This window comes from Labeo rohita, unplaced genomic scaffold (assembly GCF_022985175.1).
Source record: "Labeo rohita strain BAU-BD-2019 unplaced genomic scaffold, IGBB_LRoh.1.0 scaffold_671, whole genome shotgun sequence".
NCBI lineage: Eukaryota > Metazoa > Chordata > Actinopteri > Cypriniformes > Cyprinidae > Labeo > Labeo rohita.
Genome location: NW_026129603.1, coordinates 1 through 24,686, shown reverse-complemented (window position 1 = coordinate 24,686; position 24,686 = coordinate 1). Strand labels below are relative to the sequence as shown.

The window sequence follows — 24,686 nt, the reverse complement described above, 5'->3', positions numbered from 1 at the left end:
CATCCACACAGCACTCACACATTTGGAGGGAAACGACACACATGTGCAAATGCTTTTTATTGATTACAACTCAGCAATAACAGAGACTCTCTTCACCTTCAGACTGACACTCTCCCTCAAAAACTGGTGCTGAACTTCCTGTTGGACAGACCTCAGTCAGTCAGAGTAGAAAATTGGATATGCCCCTGTGTCAACAAGCTTGGCCCCCCTGAATTTAGAATCATGTCACACCAAACATTTTTGGGTGCAACATGCAGTTTGTCCTGGAAACTAAAAAAAAGAAAAAAAAAAGAAAAACATCACCAGCTGCTAAATTTAAATCCGTGTTCGCTAGCTGGCACTAAGCCAGAGACATGCGTGTTTTTACAGCACTGTGTATTATAACCAATCACACACGATTCTACAAAGGTGCAACATTATTTGTCAAATACATGAAACATGATGAAACATTCATTTGAGTTTAAATTGTTATAGCTAATTCTAGAGATTAAAGTGATGCATGACTTAGTGAAAAATGACTGAATGAATAATACTGTATTAAAGTAGCTTAAGATTCATTTTAAAAGTGTGTCCCCTAAAAGCACAAGGGGCCCCAGCCTGTTCCCCCCAGTTACTGTGGTCTAGAACTGACACTGCAGGGTCAAAGTTTCTTTAAAGAACAATCTCTTTCTTACCTTTTGCATAATCTAAAGAACCTTCTTTCGCCACAAAGAACCTCTTGTGAAACAATACAGATTGTGTCAAAGCAGCTTTATAGTATTAAATAGGAAAATAGTGTCAGTAACACAAAAGGACAACAGAAAACACTCAATTTTCAGTTAAAGTTCATCATTGAATTCAGTGATGTCATCATCCAGCTCAGTTCAGTTCAAATAGTATCTGTGCAAAGTCGATGATATCGCTGGAAATTAAGTGTCTCCAACTAAGCAAACCAGAAAGATTCTTCTGATGTTAAAGGTTCTTTATGGAACCATTTAGACAAAAAATGTAGACCTTTATTTTTTAACAGTGTTGGTCTCGCGACACTCAGCAGCTTGTAAGGAAGTCCCAGAAGTGACTGTATTTCTTAAGAGAAATCCTCATCCTGGGAGGTGCACAGTTTAGGACAGGAAAGCTCTTCAGCTAGTGATTAAAAGGCACTGTTGGGCTACTAGTTTAATAACATTTCTCAATAGCATGGTTTTAGCATCAATGTTTTCTGAATCAAAAGCTTTTTAGTAGCAAAGCTCTTTTTTTTTTAAACAAGTAACGCAGCAGCATCAACAAAAGCTACATTTTCCAAAGCATTTCTGAGGCTCAAGCTTAAATCGGAAACATAACTGCTAAAGATCACTGATCCTGGATCAGTAAGTGATGCACTAAACCTTGTAACTCCATTGACTCCTCAAAGTGTCAGTCATACCTCATTATTCCTCCCACCTCTCAGTTTGGAGCATCCCAGCTTGTTTGTAGTCTGAATGTAAATGAAGAACTGTTGACTGAATAAATATAGCATTTTCTTTACTCAAGAAACACTATATATATGTGTATATATATATATATATATATACACATATATATAGTGTTTCTTGAGTATATACATATACAGTACTGTGCAAAAGTCTTAGGCCACTGGAATTTTCATCAGCTAAAAAATGGTTTAAAGTCAAAGTCTTGCTGTAGTGTGTCAGTAGGAAATATCAGTTTACATTTCTAAACATTCATTTTGCCATTAATTATAATAATCCAGTGAGATTTTTGTATGGAGCACAGGCTGTTGTCAGACTCCTTGTGCAAACAGAGATCTGATCTCTCCATCATTCAATCCAGTCTGTCTTAAGAAACAGAAAAAACATTGACAGACTAAATCCAGAAGAACTGTGGCAACATCTCCAAGATGCTTTAAGAGACCTACATCTACAAAGCTACAGTACTGTTAAAAGTTTTAGGCAATAGGCACATAAAATGAGGATGCTGTCAAAAACAATGTCATACATAGTTATACATACATACATACATATCTGTCGTACACTCCGAGTTGTGTCGAGTACTGTACGACACTAGGGGTTGCTCTTGGGAGCCCAAACACCTCTGACAGTTTTGAGAAAGGCCAATGAAATTGGGTGTGCAGATTTTGCATAGCTGGCGATGCCCCAGCCATCCGGGTATAAATAGGGCAGCACATGCATCTGCTCACTCATTCTGTTTTTCGGAGCCGAATGCAGCATCTCTGTGTGAGAAGCGGCAACATTCACCTCTCTCGTCGTTGGATCTATGGCTCAGACAGCAGTCTCTCCCTCTCTAACATACTAGTGTTGTGGGAGTTCCCCTGGGTACATCGACAGTGATCTTCAAGAGAAGATTCTCCTCTAATTGAGCAAATTTTCTCTAAAAGAGCTGCACGATACGGATTGTGCGTTTCATTATGCCTTTCCGTCCGTGTCTTACTGGTTGCGGATTCTAGGCCACGATCCTCCCCGGTCCTGTTTTTCCTGGAAGTGCATGAGGAGTTGACAAAATCATGGAGAGCCCCTCTGTCGGCTCGTTCTCGATATGCCAACTCCCCATCCCTCACCACCCTCGATGGCGGTCCGGCGAGGGGGTATACGGAGGTTCCCCAGGTGGAGAGAGCGGTTGCGATGCACCTGTGCCCACAAAACGCCGCCTCCTGGAAAGGCCACCCGAGACCCCAGTCTAGGGCCTGTAAGTTTTTGTCTGTGCTTGTAGCGAAGGCTTACGTGGCCTCTAGGCAAGCTGTGTCCGCGCTGCACACCATGGCTATCCTGCAGGTCTATCAAGCCAAGGTTCTCAAAGATCTGCACAAGGGTGTTCCCGACCCAGAGTTGCTGCAGGAACTGCACTCAGCGACCGACTATGCTTTACTAGCTATGAAGGTCACGGAGCAGGCTCTGGGAAGGGCAATGTCCACTATGGTGGTCCAGGAGAAACAAAATCTCCACTAGGGGTCTCTGCCACCTGGCAGACGGCCACCACATGGTCAATAAAAGAGCAATTTCCTTCTTCTCTGTGCATTACGCACAGCACCTCCGACCCTCTGCATGACGGTCAGATGCTGTACCCTCCATTCAGGACATACGGTCATACGCCTTCTGTGTTCCCTTATGTTCTGAGACAGCAAGCTCGTTCAGATGATTTCCCTTCCCAGGGGAATTCTCTGCTCAGCTCTCACGGCACTAACTCGCTGGGCAAAACAGCCAGTGGTCTCCGGGGCTTCTTACCTCCAGCCACATGCCATTTTCCCAGCCACGCTGCCCCCTTCCTTGGTACGTCGGATGTAACTCCTTTGAGACCCCTAGCAGAGAATTTTTTTGGATTGGCTGAGTCTCCCCAATCCTTCCCGCTGACTCTTCAAGACCATTTGGCTCAGCTATGCTATCCAGTTTGTGCGTCATCCGCCCAAGTCCTGTGGTGTTCTCACTACCTCAGTTCAAGGCAGCAACACTGCGGTTCTTCGTGTGGAAATCGCAGTCCTTCTGGCGAAGGATGTGATGGAAACTATCCCCTCAGCCGAAATGAGGAAAGGGTTTTTCAGCCCCTACTTCATTGTACCCAAGAAGGGTGGTGGGCTCAGACCAATCTTAGACCTTAGGGTTTTGAATCGGGCCTTACTCAAGCTCCCGTTCAAAATGTTAACCCTCAAGCACATTTTCACATGCGTCAGGGCTCAAGATTGGTTTGTGGCAATAGACCTGAAGGATGCATACTGTCATGTCTCAATCCTTCCAAGACACAGGCCGTTTCTGCGGTTTGCCTTCGAAGGACGGGCTTATCAGTACAAGGTTCTTCTCTATGGCCTCTCCCTGTCGCCCCGCATCTTTATGAAGGTAGCAGAGGCTGCTCCCCCCCCTCAGGGGAAGTGGGCATCTGCATTCTCAATTATCTCGATGACTGGCTAATCCTAGCTCACTTGTGGGATTTGGTTTGCGTTCACAGGGACATGGTTCTCAACCACCTGGCTCAGTTGGGACTTCGGGTCAACTGGGAAAAGAGGTGCGGAGGATCTCTTTTCTCTGTGTGGAACTGGACTCGGTCAGTATGTCTGCGCGTCTCTCCCCAGAGCACGCACAGTCAGTGCTGAGGTGTGTGGCAACACTCAGATGCGGATCTACGGTCCCCCGAAACAGGTTCAGAGGCTCAGCCGCGGTCACGCTGCTGGGTTTGATCCACATGAGAACGCTACAACACTGGCTTCATACCCGAGTCCCGAGATGGGCATGGCACCGAGGCACGTTTCGTGCATCACACTATCGTGTCGCATGACACTCAGTCTTTGGACAGACATTGTGTTCTGCGGTCAGGAGTACCCTTGGAACAAGTAGATCTCTTTGCTTCACCAGAAACCACCCACTGCCAGTTGTTGTACGGTCTAACCGAGGCCCCCCTTGGTATAGATGCACTGGCACACAGTTGGCTGAAGGACCTTCTCAAGTATGTGTTTCCCCCAGTGAGCCTCATTTCTCAGACTCTCTACAAAGTCAGGGAGGACAAGGAACAGATTTTCTTTTTAGCCCCCTTCTGGCCTAACAGAACCTGGTTCTCAGACCTGGTGCTCCTGGCATCAGCTCTTCCCTGGCGCATTCCTCTGAGGAAGGACCTCCTCTCTCAGGGGAAGGGCACAATCTGGCACCCGCGCCCAGATCTTTGGAACCTCCACCTATTGTCCCTGGATGCAACCAGGAGGATTTCAGAGACCTTTCATCATCAGTGATGAACACCCTCTTACAGACAAGAGCCCCCTCCACCAAGTGGCGCATTTTTGTAAACTGGTGTTCTTCCCGAGGGAAGGACCCACAGAGATGTGGCATCGAGTCAGTGTTATCCTTCCTCCAAGAAGGCTTGGATAGGCACCTGTCTGCCTCAACACTCAAGGTTCATGTGGCAGCTATATCAGCTAATCATGACTTGGTGGGTGGCAGATCAGTGGGGAAACACAATTTGATAATCTGGTTTCTTAGAGGAGCCCGGAGACGGAACCCTCCTCGGCTGCATGTTATCGCCTCTTGGGATCTCGCTGTGGTTCTCCAGGGCCTACAGCAAGATCCATTTGAGCCCCTTCAGTCAGTCTAACTTGACATCTAATATAGGACGGCTCTCCTGACTGCGCTCACTTCTGTCAACAGAGTGGGAGACCTCCAAGCCCTCTTCGTTAACGGTTCGTGCCTGGAATTCAGGCCGGCAGATTCTCACGTTGTCCTGAGACACCAGCCTGGATACGTGCCCAAGGTCCCCACCACTCCCTTCAGAGATCAGGTGGTGACCTTGCAAGCTATTTCTTCAGATGACCCCAACCTGACCTTGTTATGCCCAGTCCGTGCCCTGCAGCATCAAGGAGCTACGAAACCGGTTACACTCACTGAATGAATCACATTTATGCCAAACTCTTACAAAGCAAACACAAATATTCTCCTTTGAGCCATGAACGTTTCTCACAGTTAATGTACACAATCTCACAGTCTGAAGTGTCTGTCACACATGCTGTTGTGAATAATTAAGCAAAGCATCTTCTCATTGGATAAGAACACACAGTCTCATGAATAATTATTTGACACCACCACGTCATTGAAGTACTATAGTCCTTTACCATGTCACAAACTATGACAATCACGACTGTGTCACAAACTGTGACATCAACACGATGTAGATTTTAAACCTGGAAGACAAAAAATTGTGCAAAAAGCTCAAAATGAACCACTTTTTCTCCAACAATTAAAATGAACCGATGCTAACATTGTCTTCTATGATGTGAAACACAAACACCTCTGCTAAAATCTCAGAAAAAAAGGGTTTCATGACCTTTTGAAAAATAACTTCCCATTACCATCACTGACTGTTACCTTGTTTGTTGCACAATATATATGTATATCTGTTAATCAGGTAATCTGTCTATATTCTATACTGTATATTTTTGTTTAATGGAGACTTGCAAAGTAAGTTGTTGTGTGGTCTAAATATTTGAAAGCTGTATTAAGTGTTTCTGTCCAATTTACTTATTGTCCATACAGCAGGTCAAATACCCAAACCAATATCCAATAATTTCAGTTAATAATACCAAAAATACACAAACATTTCACTTTTGGGAATTAAAAATTATTTGTATTTCTATGAAGAATCAGGACAAATTGTACATAAACCATGAGTAGTGTAAATTATTTGATTAAATGAACATTTTTTTTTTTGTTTGTTTTGTTTTGTTTTGTTTTGAAGACCAAATTGTGAAAAATTATCCAAAGGTATTCAGACACTTATGAAGACATTTTCACTTTATTAAACAGTTCTATCCTCTCTTTTTCTGTCAATGTAGGTTAAGCTACTGTGAAATGACAGATGAAGGTTGTTCTGCTGTGACTTCAGCTCTGAAATCAAACCTGTCACACCTGAGAGAACTAAACCTGAGCTGGAATAAACTAGGAGACTCTGGAGTGAAAAACCTCAGTGATCTACTGATGAACACACAATGCAAGCTGGAGAAACTAGAGTTAGTATCATTATACTGTACAGCAGTGACAGTGAGATTAAAGTTTACCGACAATATTTCGGAGCTTATTATGATTTATTTATCTGGGTACATAATTTATTTCTAAAAATTAATGTATCCTTTTGATCTTTAATGAAAAAAATTCCATCAGAAAAAAAAATTCTCTGGTCTGATGACGTGAGGGTGTGAAAACCTGTCAGTCACATAAGATCACAGCAATAACAAACAACAATTATCCAGCTTCTCATCAAAAATAAATTTCTGTCCTACATTTTTCCTTTTTAAAAAAGCTGTCACGCAAACATGCATCACAATGAATACAAAATATGATCACAAAATGTTGTATTTGACTATAAACTACAATCGCAAAATGTCTAAGTAAATTTTGATTTATGAACAGAATTTCCTTGATTTGTTTCATTTAAACTATAGTTATATCTATAATTACATTACAAATCACAAATTATTTTTTGGTCTGACTAAAGATTCTCCAGACTTGAAATGTAACCAGTATCCTCAAATCCTGTTTTGTTTTAGTTTATGGCTGTATGATTGTTTATTTACTTATTTTGTTTTTAGGTTTTAGCAGCATTTTATTTATTGCACTGTATGGTGTTTACTCATGATTTATTCAACTCACACATGAACAACATGTCTGATTCATTGTCTTTTCTCTTTCTGTCTTCAGTCTGTGTAGATGCAGAATTACAGAGAAACAGTGTCTCATCCTGACTTCAGCTCTGAAATCAAACCCATCACACCTGAGAGAACTGGACCTGAGAGGGAATAAACTAGGAGACTCTGGAGTGAAAAACCTCAGTGATCTACTGATGAACACACAATGCAAGCTGGAGAAACTACAGTTAGTATCATTATACTGTACAGCAGTTATAGTTATATTAAAGTTCACTCTTTACTTTCATGAAGGCACCATGAAATTAAAGTTGACTGATTATTTTTTATTAAATATTGCAGTGCTTAATGGGGTCATTGGATGCTAAGTTCACTTTTTCGTGTTGTTTGAACATTAATGTGTGTTGGTAGTGTATGTACAAATCTACCATATAATGATAAAAATCCATGCAGTGGTTTTTAATTAAGCTGTAAAAATAATATCCCCTTTTTCAAATTGAGCCGTTCTCAGATGCCTGTTGGTGTGCCGCTCCAACAACAGTTGATTGACATGAGCTCTTACCTCAGACCAGCTGTCACAGTCCAGTAACTTTCCATGTTTTGATGCTGGAGCAGGGATGCAAGTTAAACAAGAATATCTCCAATTGAGCGATTGAGGTGTTGTGTTGCTGGATGTAATAATGAACATAGTGGTCATCATTTACTCCTGACATCTGAGCCGCGGAAGATGCAGTAGATTGCATTTGTTTGTAAATGGAATGCGCCTCCCGATCTATGTATATCCATCTATGTTTGCATGAATCATTCATGATCCAGCTTCACTTACAGCAGAAGTGAGTATAAGCGTTTTTTATGAATCTTTGCAATCGCCTTTCCTTATAACGTGGTAATTAGGTAGTTTAGCGGCTAAATGCAGCTAAATGCGGCTAATGTAAACAAGAAAGAAGAGAGGGGCTGGGTGAGCAGAGCTCATTTGCATTTAAAGGAACATCTCCTTAGAATGAGATGATTTTTGCTGAGCTCATTTTAATCAAAGTATATTAGAGACTTTTCATTAAGACCCTACAGAATCATATCAACTTGTGGAAAACGGGCATCCGATGACCCCTTTAAAAGGTGTTAGGGAGTTGGCATTCCGGATAGTGGTGGGAAGATCATTCCACCAGCCATGAATGGTGAAAGAGAATGTTCTGGAAAGTGAGTTTGTGCCTCTTTGTGATGGTACAATGAGGCGTCGCTCACTGGCGGATCTCAGAGTTCTGGAGGGAGTGTAAAGAGAGGTGTGACATGGGCCCTTTTGGGCTCGTTGAAGACCAGTCATGCTGCTGCATTCTGAATCATTTGTAGAGGTTTGATTGTGCATGAAGGAAGACTGGCTAGAAGAGCATTGCAAGAAGTTGTGTAGCCTGCTCTGTTAGAAAGGGCCTGATCTTTCTGATGTTGTGTAAGGCAAACCTGCAAGATCGAGCAGTTTTAGCTATATGGTCTTTGAAAGTCAGCTGGTCATCAAAGATAACACCAAGATTTCTGCCAGAACTTGGAGTAATTGTTGATGAACCTAAATGGATGGTGAAATCATGCTGTAGAGTCGGAGTGGCAGGGAAAACAAGGAGCTCAGTCTTTGCCAGGTTGAGCTGTAGGTGATGTTCTTTCATCCACTCCGAGATGTCTGCCAGGCAGCCTGAGATCTGTGCAGCTACCGTTGGATCATCTGATTGAAGTAAAAGATTGAGCTGTGTGTCATGAGCATAGCAGTGGTAGGAGAAGCCATGTGCCTTTATGATGGGCCCCAGTGATGTAGTGTAAATGGAGAAGAGGAGGGGTCCAAGAACTGATCCCTGAGGAACCCCAGTGACCAGATGATGTGCTTTGTATACCTCTCCTCCCCAGGCCACCCTGAAAGACCTACCTGTGAGATAGGATTCAAACCAGCGAAGTGGAATTCCTGTGATGCCCAGCGATGAGAGGGTGGACAGGAGGATCTGATGATGCACTGTGTGAAAAGCAGCAGAAAGATCCAGCAAAATGAGTACTGATAATCTGGAATTAGCTTTGGCAATCCGCAAGGCTTCAGTGAGCATCCAATGAACAGTTCTGCAAGAGAAATAGTGATACCTGGTTAAAAATGACTCGTTCAAGTGTTTTTGCTATGAATGGAAGGAGAGGGTGGGCATGTTGTAGGATGGCTGGAGAGGAGAAGTTTGGATACTTCTGCCTCAGAGAGGGGACAGTGGATGTTATCGGTTTAGTTCCTGTATGTGTGGAGCTGAGAACTGGCTGCTGATAGTTGTAGTTTCATCAGTAAAGAATGTGGTGAAATCGTTGGCTGTTATAGAAGTGGTGGGAGGTGGTGTGGGAGGGCAGAGCAGTAATTTACATAAATTACTCTAAAAAATAAACATAAATTACTCTTAAAATGTCTTTAGGTAAATTGAAATTTAAAAACAGCATTTTCTTGGCTTCTCACATTTAAACTAAGTTTTTACATTTAACTAGTTCTATAGTTGATCCTAAATCTTAATCTACTTTGTTAATCTTTCCTTCTGCTCTTGTTTATGGTCATACAATGTTTTTGTCAATGTTTTAATTATTGCACTGTATGGTGTTAACACATGATAGATTTACTCACATGAACTTGACACTTGTCTGAATTATTGTCTTTTCTCTTTCTGTCTTCAGTCTGTGTGAATGCACTATTACAGAGAAACAGTGTCACAAACAGGGCAGAGCAGCGAATTGAATGTTTTGAAGAGGTTAAGTGTGTCTGGAACATTGTTGATCTTGTTGTGGAAGTATGAGGATTTGGCAGTATGGACTTGAGCAGAGAAGGATGAAAGCAAAAACTGATACATACTTAAGTCAGATGGATCTTTAGGTTTGTGCCATTTTCTCTGTGCTGCCCTGAGTTTGGACCAGGGGTTAGGAGGGGTGGCCTGTGCTGGCCTGGAAGAGAGAGGACATATATCGTCTAGGCAAGAAGTTAAAGTAGAGCATAAGGTGCATTAACCTCTAGAGATGAGAAAAGGGTTGTATAGGGAAGAGAGGAGAACACTACAGAGGAAAGATGGGAGGGTGAAATGGAGCATAGATTTCGTCTGAAAGTAACAGGTAGAGGGGTCGGAGGTGTACTGAAGAAATGGTCAGAGATGTGAAGGGGTTTAACCAAACTGTTGTCTGCAACGCAATTGCGTGTGTAAATTAGGTCTAGTTGGTTGCCTGATTTGTGTGTGCTTGTAGTGACAAGGCATTTGACATGGCTAGGAGTGAGTGAAAGTCTGCAGCATAAGGCTTGTTCAGATGAATGTTAAAATCACCAAAGACTAGAAGTGAACTGCCATTCTCTTGGAATAGCAGAGAGTGCTTAGAGAATTTCCATTTATTAGAAATGAGTATTCCAGTACCCCCACCCCTCCAAGTGTAACGAGGGGTGTGAGAGAAAGAGAAGTTATTAAACAGAGCAGCAGGGGTTGCTGAGTCTTCTGGATGAATTCAGGTATCAGTCAAGCCCAGGATACTAAGTGTAGATTGTGTGGAAAAAGCCGAAATTAAATCTGTTTTTTTTTTTTGAGAGCTAACTGGCAATTCCAGAGGCCGACAGTAAACGAGAAAGTTACAGTGGAGGGAGTGACAATAGGGCGGAGGTTAGTAAGATTGTGTTGACGTCTGTGTGTGATGTTAGAGCGTGGTGTGGAGACAACCGGAATGTACAGAATAAATAATTTAACTTACATGACAGCAATCCAATTAATTGTTAATTGACCAAATTAAGTCCTGCCATACATTTTTTAAAGGAGTCATCGGATGCCCATTTTCTATAAGTTGATATGATCTTTAGGGTCTTAATGAAAAGTCATTAAATCAAAACTCATGTCAATCTAGCTTTCAGATTCATGTCAACTATTGTGGAAGCAGCATCTGTCCGTGTGACGGCACATCGACAGGCATCTGAGAACGGCTCAATTTGAAAAAGGGGACATTATTTTTACAGATTAATAAAAGCCACTGCATAGATTTTTATCATTATAGGGTGGATTTGTACATACACTGCCAACACACATTAATGTGCAAACAACATGAAAAAGTGAAGTTAGCATCCGATGACCCCTTTAAGCATTAACTCAGACAATAAAGAATGACAGTTGCAAAAAAATTATCATAAATTACTCTTAAAATGTCTTTAGGTAAATTGAAATTTAAAAACAGCATTTTGTTGACTTCTCACATTTAAACTATATTTTTACATTTAACTAGTTCTATAGTTGATCCTAAATCTTAAATTTACTTTGTTAATCTTTCCTTCTGCTCTTGTTTATGGTCATACAATGTTTTTGTCAATGTTTTAATTATTGCACTGTATGGTGTTAACACATGATGAATTTACTCACATGAACTTGACACTTCGTCTGAATTATTGTATTTTCTCTTTCTGTCTTCAGTCTGTGTGAATGCACTATTACAGAGAAACAGTGTCTCATCCTGACTTCAGCTCTGAAATCAAACCCATCACACCTGAGAGAAGTGAATCTGAGCTGGAATAAACTAGGAGACTCTGGAGTGAAAAACCTCAGTGATCTACTGATGAACACACAATTCAAGCTGGAGAAACTAGAGTTAGTATCATTATACTGTACAGCAGTGACAGTGAGATTAAAGTTCACTGTTTAGTTTAAATCCGCTGGACTCTTGTCACATCATTTCCAGTGCTGCACTTTCTGGCATTTCTCCATCTGAAGAAAGATTCAGGAATACAATGTTTTTATGTGTATCTATTAAAAAACAGCATGAAACTTGCTGAAATTTGACATATTTGCGCTGAAACTAAACAGATGTGACAACACAATCTAAAAACAGTCTAACAAATGACAGTAGATGATTCTGACAGATTTATACTGGACTAATAGTATAATTCACTATTTATTTTTATTCAGGGGAATGCATATTTAGTATATTGTATAGTTAGAAATTGTAAACTACACTCTAAAATGGCTTAAAAAATGTACAAATTATTTATTTTAATTGATTTGATTATTGCCTTGCAATAGAAATGTGAAAATAGACAAGTTAATGTTGTTAATTTTACTATTGTTTCTATATTGATTCTACATATTAATTTCCATTGGTAAAATTGACTTATTTGTTGACTGAGGGTCCAGACTTGTATTGTAACTAGTCTCCTCAAATACTCCTTCCTTGGTTTGTTCATTCATATATTAGAAGTTTCCATGCTTTTGCTGGTTTATTATGTATGAATGTATGGCATTTGTTCATGATGCATCATAGATCTGATTCATTGTCTTTTCTCTTTCTGTTTTCAGTCTGTTTTACTGCAGTATTACAGAGGAACAGTGTCTCATCCTGACTTCAGCTCTGAAATCAAACCCATCACACCTGAGAGAACTGGACCTGAGCTGGAATCCAATAAAAAACACAGGAGTGAAACACTTATGTGATGTACTGAAGGATTCACACTGTAAACTGGAGAGATTGAGGTCAGTAACATTCACATACAATAATCAAAATGATTAAAATCACTTCAACAGTTTAAACCAAAACACTTTATAGTATCTAACGATGTCTACAGAAGCTTCTTAAACGAGCTCATCCAGTAAGTAAAACTGTTGAAGTGTGAAATAAAGAGTCTTCAACATGTTTTACACTAAACAATACTTTACAATGGTAAACGTTGCATAAAATGAAAATACTCAATAAAGCAGGCTAAAACTGCCTCAGATGTATAATTAATGACTGGATTTCACAACTGATAACATAAAACATATAATATAATACAACATTTACTGTAGTAGTCATAAAATGTACTGTTTTGAGAAATTTTCTATTGCGTTTCTGATTTGGCTGTGAGTTTTGCCAATTTTAAGTGCGTAAAAAAACAAAAAAAAAAAACTTTTTGCAGTTTTTCGTGTCACACACTACTTTCCTGCAGTCATTGTGCTCTTTTATTTCCACTTTGACTTCTTATTGTTGTCATTTTGTCTGCTTCTGTGCGGTTGTCCAGTTGGCATTTTCACTCCGAAATGTCGGCCACGCTACCAAAGCCCCACCTAGTGGCTGTTACCAAGAGTTTTGCCTCTTGATATTCTAGACAAGGGGTGCCCAACCTCTTCCTGGAGATCGACTTTCCTGCAGAGTTAAGTTCCGACCTTAATCAAACACACCTGTCTGTAATTATCAAGTGCTCCTTGAGATCCTGATTAGCTGGTTCAGGTGTGTTTGGTCAGGGTTGGAGCTGAACACTGCAGGAAAGTCGATCTCCAGGACCAGGATTGAGCCACCCCTGTTCTAGACTCTTTGTCTATACTAAGAAAATCTCTGACATGGGGTAATTAGTAACACAGGTGCATAGGATAAAGGAATCAAACTAAACAAGAACAGGAAAATGACCAAATAAGGAAACTCAGGAACAAAGACGGGAGTAAAACAAGGAAAAACAGGTCCAAAAGTCTGACACTTGAACACTGAGTCTGTTATTTTTAATATGTTATTTTATTTATTTATTTATTTGTATTTGTTAACTTTAAAAATTAATCATGTACAACAACCTTACACATTGAGTCTGATACGTATTAAAAAAAACAAAAACAAAATAAGGTCTTCAAGCATGATTTTGTTGTACTCTTTTTTTTTTCTTAAAAAGAGAAAAAGAAAGTAAATATTGGTCCATCCAATCCTGAGATTGTGTAGAGATTAAGTAGAGTTCCACCTCCTTATCAAGGAGCTGGGGGATTGTCCCGAGTGAGGTCTGATCCCCAACTGTGAGGTGCAGGCCGTGCTACACGCTTACTCCACCGTGTTTGCCTCAGGTGACTTTGAGGAAAACAAAAAGTCCAGATTCGAACTATGGAAATCAAACAGCAAGGCCAAGAGACATTAGCTGCATCCCAATTCAAAGACTGCAGCCTTCAGAGAACGAATCCTTTGAAGGATGTGGCCGACTTGGCCTACGAAAGACGCTCCCAGTCTAGCCTTCACAGGATTTCCTAATCGCGCCACCAGCTGTTCCCGATTGTCGCTCCTGTCGCTTAGCAACGGTGTGAGAAGAGATCTGCAATAGATCATATTTGTTTATGAAAATGAAAATAACTGGAGCCTGAATTGTTAGTTTTTGACTTTTAAATACCAAATTGTACTGTAAAATAAGTATTAGGTTTAGACTTGATTACTGTAATGACATGAAAAATACAAAATTTAAATTGGTTAATTGTTGACTTATATCTTACTAAAATGTGATTTATGTTGTTTATTGCATTATTGATTATTAATGGACCATGATGACAGACAGGTTTTCAATAAATTCAACAAGTTTTATGCAATTTAATATAAAAGTTCACTTACAAACATTAATGTTGTTCATCAATGGCGGCTGTCACAGTTGCTAGGCAACAATAATATTCATCCATAGGCTGGACCGGTCCGAGTCCTTCAGAAGCAGCCTTCGATATTGCACACAGTTGTATTTGGCAACTATCTGTTAATATTCCAGCAGTGAACTTTGTTTGTGTAATGAGCAAAATAGCAAACTGGTGGAGTGTAACACATTCCTTAAGTATTCACATAGAAATGAGAAGTACTGAGGTTTTTTTTTTTTCCTCGTTTTCCTCACAGGACAACAACACTAAAACAAGGCCTTTTACAATATGATGCACTGTTGTACATTAAACTTCCCAACAGTAAATTAAGTATTTTAAATGTAACATCCATGGACATATTCAGAAGTAAACGTAACATACAGTATTCAGTAGTGCAGCAGAAAATATGAATGGAAGACCATCATATATAAAAAAAGTTTTTTCATCAGAATACATATGTGGCCCAAGGGGACTACTTGACAAAGTCAAACAAATAACTCGAAATACTGATGTCGACTACGCCATCTAGGGCCTGTTACCCCAGGAACTACAGTTAGATTTTCTCCAAAGGTCACGCCAGTTCGTTATTTGAAAAAGAAATTGGTCAGAGACGCAAGTTCCCCATAAAAACACTTTTATTCAGTCAAATAAAATAACGAAATACTAGAAAAAATACCCGTTCACTCACTGAGACATCCAACTCCCCACACTTATACTACTACAAGTGATACACAAAGCTTGTAATAATAGAAGAAACAAAACAAAGAAAATATAACATAAATTGGAATACAATTGAGCCAAATGTAAATGACAACAAAAAAACAAAGTTTAATACAATGTTCAACCAACTATATCACACCATGCAGGGCTGAGGGACAGCTGCTTCAGGCAACCCTGCCAAGACAAATCAAACCTCAAGAAGACTGAATCCCACACCCAATACTCACACCCAACCACACCAGTGAGGCACCGCACTCAGGTGATGGAACACTCCCACTACCATGGCACCAGGAAACCCACACAAGTGGCCCTCAGCTCCTGCATAGAAACGCAAGTCAGTTAAACAAAAACAACAACAACAACAACACTAATTCACAACCAATTAACAACAAATGTTTCTAATAGAAAAAAAAAAAAGAAAAAACACAATCCGGCACAAATGACTCCAACACACTTATACACAATTAACAAAAAAACAAATTATGCCAGATTAATTAGATAAACAAACAGTACAAAATGAAAATAAACCAAGATTCGACCTTAGTCAGTGAAAAATACCTTGACAATAAAAATACAAAAAAAGACCAAAAAAACAAAAGAAAATTAATCCAACCAAACGAATTAATAATAATAACACAACAAAACGAAACAATTGTTTAGACTCACAAGCGGAGCCACACAGTTACAAAAGTAACAGACGACACTCAGACTTATCAGGAGCAACGAAGCACAAGACAGATGAAAAACAACAGGACGAAACAACAGCACTGCCCAGACCACTGCAAACGCCCGGTCACATTAACTTCACAGCACACGGCATTCTCCGCTAAATCAAGGGAGACAACTACGTCGAAATAAAAAATACATTACCTCATGACGAGATGGAGAAAAATTACTCATACCCACCATGAAACAGACAATTTCCTTACGTAGTGAACACTCTGATGCGCCGACATTCCCGAACGCCAGATATCACGAACTCTAAAATCATATGCCCCGTAAATACACATACACTGTCAGACTCGCTGCAATCGACGACAAACACTCACCAGTCTGAACAACCAGCCAACCCCAACTTAGCCAGCCTTGTCGACTCGAATGGTTAGCACGCTACCTGATCTGTACTAACATAAAAACATGAACAAAAATTACAATTCTCACAAAAAGAACCCAAACAGATGCGTCACGCACATACCCCTTTCTGCAGCTATCGAGCCCATTCACAAAAAGTCTGGAAGGGGCGGGTACTCCAATCACGCACGTTCCGCACATCTGATTCACTTAAATACCCTCTTCCGCTTCCTTATAGGTCGGCCTAACACTCATAGCCAATGGGTGGCCACTACACCATACCTCACACTACACATACATTAAGTATATTACAGTATGAAGGATAATACTTTTACTTATTTTACTGCATGGTTTAAATTTACATTTAATGTAATGCATACATTTTGTATGTTTTTAATTTTCAAATGTTATTATTTTAATGTTATGTCAAAAGTGATGTACAGAACAACTTCATTCATTTCTTTTTGACATTTCCCAGCAGCTCCATTTTCTCCAGAACTGTTCTAAAAGAAGAGAAAAATAAAGACTAATGAAAACTATTAAGATAGGGCTGCAGTTTTGGTTAGAAAACATGACACAGCAAGACTTGCGTACAAAATACTCCAGAAATCATATTTCTAGATCATCAAGTTTGCCTAAAACAATTGTGGACTATTTTACATGATAGCACTACAAAATAAATCTAAATTTAAAAATAAAATAAAATGAAAAATACAAGTGAACTTATCTACTTACTTACCCACTTTCTTTTAACATTTGTTTCAGTAGTTATTTGAGTATATTAAAACACAGTACTTACATTTATAAGTGTATTCATCGGCTGCCACAGTAGCATCACCCACTATTTTGTTTGAAGAAAAGTCAATGAATGTCATGAATTGTGGGATATGGTATGCGAAGGATCTATCTGGTGTATCCTTCAAAATGGCAAAACAGAGGGCACATTTGAAGTCACATTCGAATTGAGGCAGCATTTGTGCCAAACTCTTACAAAGCAAACACAAACATTCTCCTTTGAGCCATGAATGTTTCTCACAGTTAATGTACACAATCTCACAGTCTGAAGTGTCTGTCACACATGCTGTTGTGAATAATTAAGCAAAGCATCTTCTGATTGGATAAGACTTGGATAACACTCTCATGAGACACTGACGTGTCATTGAAGTACTATAGTCCTTTACCACATCACAAACTATGACGATCACAACTGTGTCACAAACTGTGACGTCAACACGATGTAGATTTTAAACCTGGAAGGCAAAAATTGTGCAATACGCTCAAAATAAACCACTTTTCTCCAACAATTAAAATGAACAGATGCTAACATTGTCTTCTATGATGTGAAACAGCTCTGCTAAAATCTCAGAAAAAAAGTCTGGTGTTTCATAACCCTTCCCTAATTCCTTTTTGGGAATTAAAATTTATTTGTATTTCTATCAGGACAAATTGTACATAAACCATGAGAAGTCTAAATTATTTTATTTAACAACTTTTTTATTTTATTTTATTTTATTTTATTTTATTTTATTTTATTTTATTTTTGAAGTCCAAATTGTGAAAAATTATCCAAATGACACTCTTCCTCTGTTTATGAAGATATTTTCACTTTATTAAACCATTTTCTTCTATCTTCTGTTTCTCTCAATGCAGGTTAAGATACTGTGATATGACAAATGAAGGTTGTTCTGCTGTGACTTCAGCTCTGAAATCAAACCCATCACACCTGAGAGAACTGAACCTCAGTGTGAATAAACTAGGAGACTCTGGAGTGAAAAACCTCAGTGATCTACTGATGAACACACAATTCAAGCTGGAGAAACTAGAGTTAGTATCATTATACAGTACATCAGTGACAGTAAGATTAAAGTTTACTGACAATATTTCTGTGCTTATTATGATTTATTTATCCGGGTACATAATTTATTTCCAAAAATGTACCCTTGTGATCTTTAATGAAAATAACTTTCCCCTCACAAAAACATTTCTTCTCTGGTCTGATGGCGTGAGGGTGTGAAAACCTGTCAGTCACATGAGATCACAGCAATAACAAACAACAATTATCCAGCTTCTCATCAAAAATGAATTCCTGACCTGCATTTTTTCTTGTTCAAAAAAGTTGTTTCACTCAGACATGCATCACAATAAGAACAAAATATGATCAAAAAATGTTGTATTTGACTGTAAACTACAATCTTAAAATGTCTTGAAGTAAATTTTGATTTATGAACAGAATTTAATTGATTTGTTTCATGTAAACATTTAAACATTATTGTTATTTTAAAGTGATTCTATAGGTGATCCTTAATTACATTACAAATCACAAACCTTTTTTTTGGTCTGACTAAAAATTCTCCAGACTTGAAATGTAACTAGTATCCTCAAATCCTAGTTTTGTTTTTTTTAGTTTATGGCTATATGATTATTTATTTACTTATTTTGTTTTCAGGTTTTAGCAACATTTTATTTATTGCACTGTATGGTGTTTACTCATTATTCATTTAATGATATTTTATTAACAAGGTTCGGGAGGAGCGCGTCAGATACCTAGCCTAATTAATACAACAGGAGTCCACTCAAGTCAATCAACGCTATGCATTCAAATACAGCTGACTTACCTCTATCCTTTTGATGGTTTATCAGCATCTGGTTCGCCCGTCTGCTATTATGTCGCAAAGACAAACTTCGACGTCTGAAGACGATTCCGACTCTCCCCCGCATGTCACGTCAATTGAGCCCCAGGCCCCATCTCGCGGCCGCCGCTCGGCCCGAACTGCCACGCGTCGCTCAAGACACTTCGGCCTACCATCGCTTCCTCCAGGGAAGAACCCCAGCCGACTCCCCAGCATCCTCCTACCGATCGGCCATACTAACAATTCCGCCCATAGAGAAATGGACTATGGCGAGTCTGAAACTGGCGCTGGCCAAGTCCAACGTCCAGCCTTCACGCAAATTAAACAAAGCAGAGCTATACGAGCTGTACAAAAACCTGCAACCAACTAACCGCTCCTCTGAGCCCTCCCCAGCCTCAAAGTGAACCAAAAAGAAAAGCAAACCTCCGGTTGCGCCGACGCCTCCACCGCCGCCTTCCCACGTAACACCGGCCACAGCTCAGCCCTCCACTGCCGCCGCTCCTCCTCCAGCAATGCTGGGGCCTGCAGCTCAAGCGAGTGATTGGCCCCTTCCTCTGCCAATCTCAGCCCCGCCCCCAGTCTCCTTTAGCTCAGAGCTCACAGCCCAAGCAAGCGCTTGGCCACACAGGCTACCAGACTCTGCTCCTCTGCCTGTCATGTCCAACTCGGAGCTTGCAGCTCAAGCGAGCGCCTGGTCGCACTGACTGTCACACACAGCCCTGCTACCCGCGCCTGTTAACTCGGGGCTCGCAGACTGGCCGCCATTCACAGCTCCGCCTCCCGTTCCCGCTAGCTCGGGGCTCGCAGCTCAAGCGAGCGCTCGGCCGCACTGGCCGCCATTCACAGCTCCGCCTCCCATTCCCGCTAGCTCGCGTTGTCCTATGGAGGGGGGCATTTCTACACATACCACAAACTTTTTTTCCGCAAAATGTGCGGTACGAGTCACACAGTGGAACCAATGCCCTTACTGGGGTGCACTCGACCCAGATCTCCACAGCAGGGTGTTCCTAGGCTGCAGGAACATTTCGTGCGCGGTCTGCAGGTCAGTCGCCCACTCCACTATGACCTGCCCGCAGATCCATCCCTCCACACCCCCGAACCCAGTCACTCTCCCCATAAAATCCTCCAGCTATGTCCCAAGATCTGCAACTACAGCAAACATTGAACTTGCGCAAACGGACCCACCTGCAGCAGAGAGCAGGCAACCATGCAACTCCTTCAACAGCGGGAAATGCGCTAGACAACGTTGCCGCTTTCTCCATGGTTTTAACCCTGGTGTAGAATGCGTTCTTTCCCAAAATAAAATCTGCAATAATCTCCAATCTGCCCTCGCAGAGCCCGACGTCGTTAACCCCTTATGATCGGCCCCTTTGATAACCCCCCATTCGAAGTCTTTCGCATCAGCCCCGTCGGAGTAGCCACAAGGAAATTTTCAGGTAAAAAATGCCTAATCATCGATCTATCATCTCCCCATAATTCCCCGGTCCCAAGCATCAACAGCCTAATCCCACTCGATGAGTTTTCTCTTAGATATCACGACATAGACCAAGCAGTCGAATTGATTAAAACTGCAGGCCGAGGGGCCTGGCTCACAAAAGTGGACATCACTTCCGCTTTCAAAGTCATGCCCATCCATCCAGACTCATGGCATCTATTCGGGATACGATGGCTTGAGAAATTCTACTTCGCCGTCTGTCTAACTTTCGGTTGCAAAAGCAGCCCCAAAATTTTTGACATGCTATCAGAAGCCGTTTGCTGGATCCTGTTGAACAATGATGCAATTCTCCACCTTATTCACCTCCTAGACGATTTCCTCGTCATTTCACCTCCCGATGCAATCCCAGCCGCTCATATCCTCACAATCCAAAAAGTTTTTTCTAAGCTCGGGATCCCCATCGCTGAGGAAAAAACCGTGGGTCCCGCCACATCCATCGAGTTTCTAGGCATCAACCTAGACTCAGATAAATTTCAGGTATCCCTGCCTAAAGAAAAGATTGACCGAATAATCCTGGTCTCCTCCACCCTCCTCACCAGCCCAAGCTGTTCTAAACGCGAGCTCCTCTCTCTGCTTGGGCACCTAAATTTCGCCATGCGCATCATTCCCCAAGGTCGCCCCTTCATTTCACACCTCCTCTCACTCGCCTCCTCAGTTCACACACTCGAGGACCTCATTACCCTATCTCACGCATGCCGCAACGAACTTAGGCTCTGGATAATGTTCCTTAAACAATGGAACGGCCTTTCACTCTTTTATAACAACCTCATTTCGTCTCCCATTGACATCCAATTATTTACAGACGCAGCTCCCTCCACTGGCTTCAGAGGGTTTTACCAAGGTCGCTGGTTTGCATCTCCGTGGCCCCCCCAGCTGCAGGGCTCCCCCCAGTCCACAGCTTTTTTCGAGCTTTACCCCCTCGTGGTAGCAGCTTACCTGTGGGGGAACGAATGGGCTTCCAAAAGCATCTTAGTGCATTGCGACAATGAAGCAGCCATGCAGTGCATTAATAAAGGCCGTTCTCATTCTCCTGCCCTCACGCCTCTCATAAGATGCTTAATATGGATCTCAGCCTATGACCAATTCATATTAGTTGCCGAACATGTTCCAGGTTCAGAAAACCAAATCGCTGACTCTCTATCTCACTTTCTGTTTCAGAAATTCAGGACGCTGGCTCCAGAGGCGGACAAATCCCCAACTCCAGTTCCTCATTATTTAGAATTAATATTCCCATAAATCACACGCTAAAACCCCTCCTCGATGCATCCCTCGACACCATCCTCCAAGCAGTCTCTCCCAGAACCCTCCAGTCATACGTGACCGTGTGGAGATGCTTCAAAGCTTTCCACCTCTCATACAACATACCCTTCCCTGATTTTTCCCTATTCTCAATCACCTCATTTATCTCCTTTCTCAACAGCATCAAGGGACTCCAAGCCGGGTCCATCAAGGGCTACCTGAGCGGCATCCAATTCTTCCACAAGCTGATGTTTGGCGCCCCTTCACCCAGAATAAGTAACTCACAAACCTCCCTCCTGATCAGGGGAATCCAACGATCCCGGCCCACCCGGAACGACCCTAGACTTCCCATAACATTAGACATCCTTACCAAATGTATCCACACCCTCCGCACCAATTATCAGTCTCTCAGTGCCGCCCGCACACTCGATGCCATGTTCATCCTAGCTTTTTTTGGGTTCCTCAGATGCTCGGAACTCACCATCTCCTCTACATTTGATCCAAATACCAACCCCCAACAATCTCATATTTAACAATGCTCGATAATGAAACAATCGAGACAACCTGACAACCTAAACAACAACAACCTGTTCCTAGACAAAGCCAAAAAACCTGTTACTCGTTTCTGGTTCCAAAAACACCTCAAATCTGTCCTACAATCATCAGGCATCCCAGCAGAAAAATTCTCCAGCCACTCTTTTCGTATCGGGGCAGCAACATCAGCAGCCCAGGAAGGCCTCTCCAAACAGCAGATCCAAACCCTAGGAAGATGGTCGTTAGAAGCCTTCCAAAGCTACATCAGAACTAACCAATCCCACATCAGAGAAGCCCACCAAACCCTCATTGGCCGATAAGCTAAGTAAAGTAACCTCCCCACATCTCTTCCCCCCGACTGGTGCAATGCCTGGAGTCTTGTGCTCCCATTAGTCGTAATGAGAGCCCTCCCAGGGGGGTTTTCCTTTCTCACTCTCTTCCCGGCGGGCCAAAACTCCATGTCTCTTCCCCGCCTGGTGCAACGCCTGAGTCTTGAGCTCCCATCAGTAGCCGCGAGAGCCCTCCCAGGTGGGTTTGCCGTTCTCCTTCCTGGCCCGGGGGGCCAAACTCCATGTCTCTTTGTCCCGCCTGGTGCAACACCGGAGTTTTGATCTCCCATCAGTTGCCATGAGAGCCCTCCCAGGCGGGTTCGCCTTCCTCCCTCTCTTTCCGGCCTCCATACTTGTTGCCCACCAGCGAGGCTCACCCATCCGATGCCACGAGTCTTGATCTCTCGTCGGACATCTCAAGAGTCCTCCTGACTGGGTGACCCAAACCACACATTCCAACATCAGCGGCCGGCAAGGCCTACCCATCCGTAGCCTCAAAATGGGAGTATGTAGGCCCTTCCGGCCTGCCAACCAGGCGACTTCTCGATCGTCAGCCTCCGCCAGATCTTAGCGCCTATTTTGTGGGAGTCTTCAGTCCGGCGGGGTTCTCTGTGTTCAGGCCATTACCGAGCTCGGAGCCCTTCCTCGGACAGCACGCCAAACATGCATTACTATACTCCGGCTAATTATATGTAAGCGTGAACTCGTGAAACTCACACATGAACAACATGTCTGATTCATTGTCTTTTCTCTTTCTGTCTTCAGTCTGTGTGATTGCAGTATTACAGAGGAACAGTGTCTCATCCTGACTTCAGCTCTGAAATCAAACCCATCACACCTGAGAGCACTGAACCTGAGCAGGAATAAACTAGGAGACTCTGGAGTGAAAAACCTCAGTGATCTACTGATGAACACACAATTCAAGCTGGAGAAACTAGAGTTAGTATCATTATACTGTACAGCAGTTACAGTGTTATTAGTTTACTGTTCATTTTATTTTAAATGTTTTGTGTGTGTTTGTGACTGTACACTCAAAAATATTTTTGACTCTTGTTCATTTTAATTAAAATTAGTTAAAATGTTTTTGAGTATTCTGTAGCAATTTGATTGTGTTCACTCTACTTAATATATTTAAAATTGAAACTGATTTAATTTATTTGTGTTGAATCTACATTAATTTTTTTTTTTTTTGTTGACGTAACTAACTGAGCAGTGGATTTGTAGTTCCCAGCATGATTTGAAATTTAGGAGCAAAGTGTTATTTTATGTGTTTTCCCATAAAGGGAAATACATGTTAGTGTTTAATGTTCAGTTATCCTGGACAGTTTCTGTAATGTTGTTGAATTTTGTGGTTCCCATTATGCAGAAGAGTGACGTTTGTGCTTAGACTGTGACTCTTGAGTAATAGATATTTGAATATGAGTACTGGCACCAGTTTTTTCATCTTCATTATTGTGTATAATTATGAGTGAAACTGCTTGTTTAATATAATAATAATTAGTCCTCAGTGAATAAATAAATAAATATATAGTTATTTGTTCTCACAAGATGTTGTTTGACAAATGTAGTTGAGCTAACCCAAACTAGTGTAGATTCATTTAATAATGTAAACCAGCTAAACTGTGTTGACACAACTAAGCAATTTTCATTTGAATGAAATTAAATTGTAAAAACATTCTTTAGTAATATTAAATAAGCATGACTAATTTATTTTTTGACTGTATGACATTTACTTATGATGTATTTATTCACACATAAACTTTACATGGATCTGATTCATTGTCTTTTCTCTTTCTGTTTTCAGTCTGTTTTACTGCAGTATTACAGAGGAACAGTGTCTCATCCTGACTTCAGCTCTGAAATCAAACCCATCACACCTGAGAGAACTGAACCTGAGTGAGAATCAAATAAAAAACACAGGAGTGAATCACTTATGTGACGTACTGAAGGATTCACACTGTAAACCGGAGAGATTGAGGTCAGTAACATTCACATACAAGAATCAAAATGATTAAAATCACTTCAACAGTTTAAACCAAAAAACTTTATTCTCAAAATCTCACGATGATATAATATAAAAATTATTCACCTTAATAATTTGTTTGTAAAATGATCTTCCTTTGTTTGTCTCTTTCCAGTCTTTCTGACTGTGGAATTACAGATGTTTCTTCTTTAACTCAGTGTTTGACAAACACA

At 41.2% G+C, this 24,686-nt stretch overlaps 1 protein-coding gene across 1 annotated transcript in view; it reads left to right on the top strand.

The window, feature by feature from the left end:
• LOC127161570 (protein NLRC5-like) overlaps nucleotides 1–24,680 on the top strand; it is a gene marked incomplete at its 3' end in the record, with an annotated part of 42,875 nt that extends 18,195 nt beyond the window's left edge. Inside the window, exons 9-16 of the mRNA XM_051104316.1 lie at nucleotides 6,302–6,475; nucleotides 7,164–7,337; nucleotides 11,545–11,718; nucleotides 12,424–12,597; nucleotides 17,914–18,087; nucleotides 23,256–23,429; nucleotides 24,295–24,468; nucleotides 24,629–24,680. Of these exons, the coding sequence (XP_050960273.1) occupies nucleotides 6,302–6,475; nucleotides 7,164–7,337; nucleotides 11,545–11,718; nucleotides 12,424–12,597; nucleotides 17,914–18,087; nucleotides 23,256–23,429; nucleotides 24,295–24,468; nucleotides 24,629–24,680 (1,270 nt within the window). The remainder of the gene's footprint in view (nucleotides 1–6,301; nucleotides 6,476–7,163; nucleotides 7,338–11,544; nucleotides 11,719–12,423; nucleotides 12,598–17,913; nucleotides 18,088–23,255; nucleotides 23,430–24,294; nucleotides 24,469–24,628) is intronic.
• Between the last annotated feature and the right edge of the window lie 6 nt (nucleotides 24,681–24,686).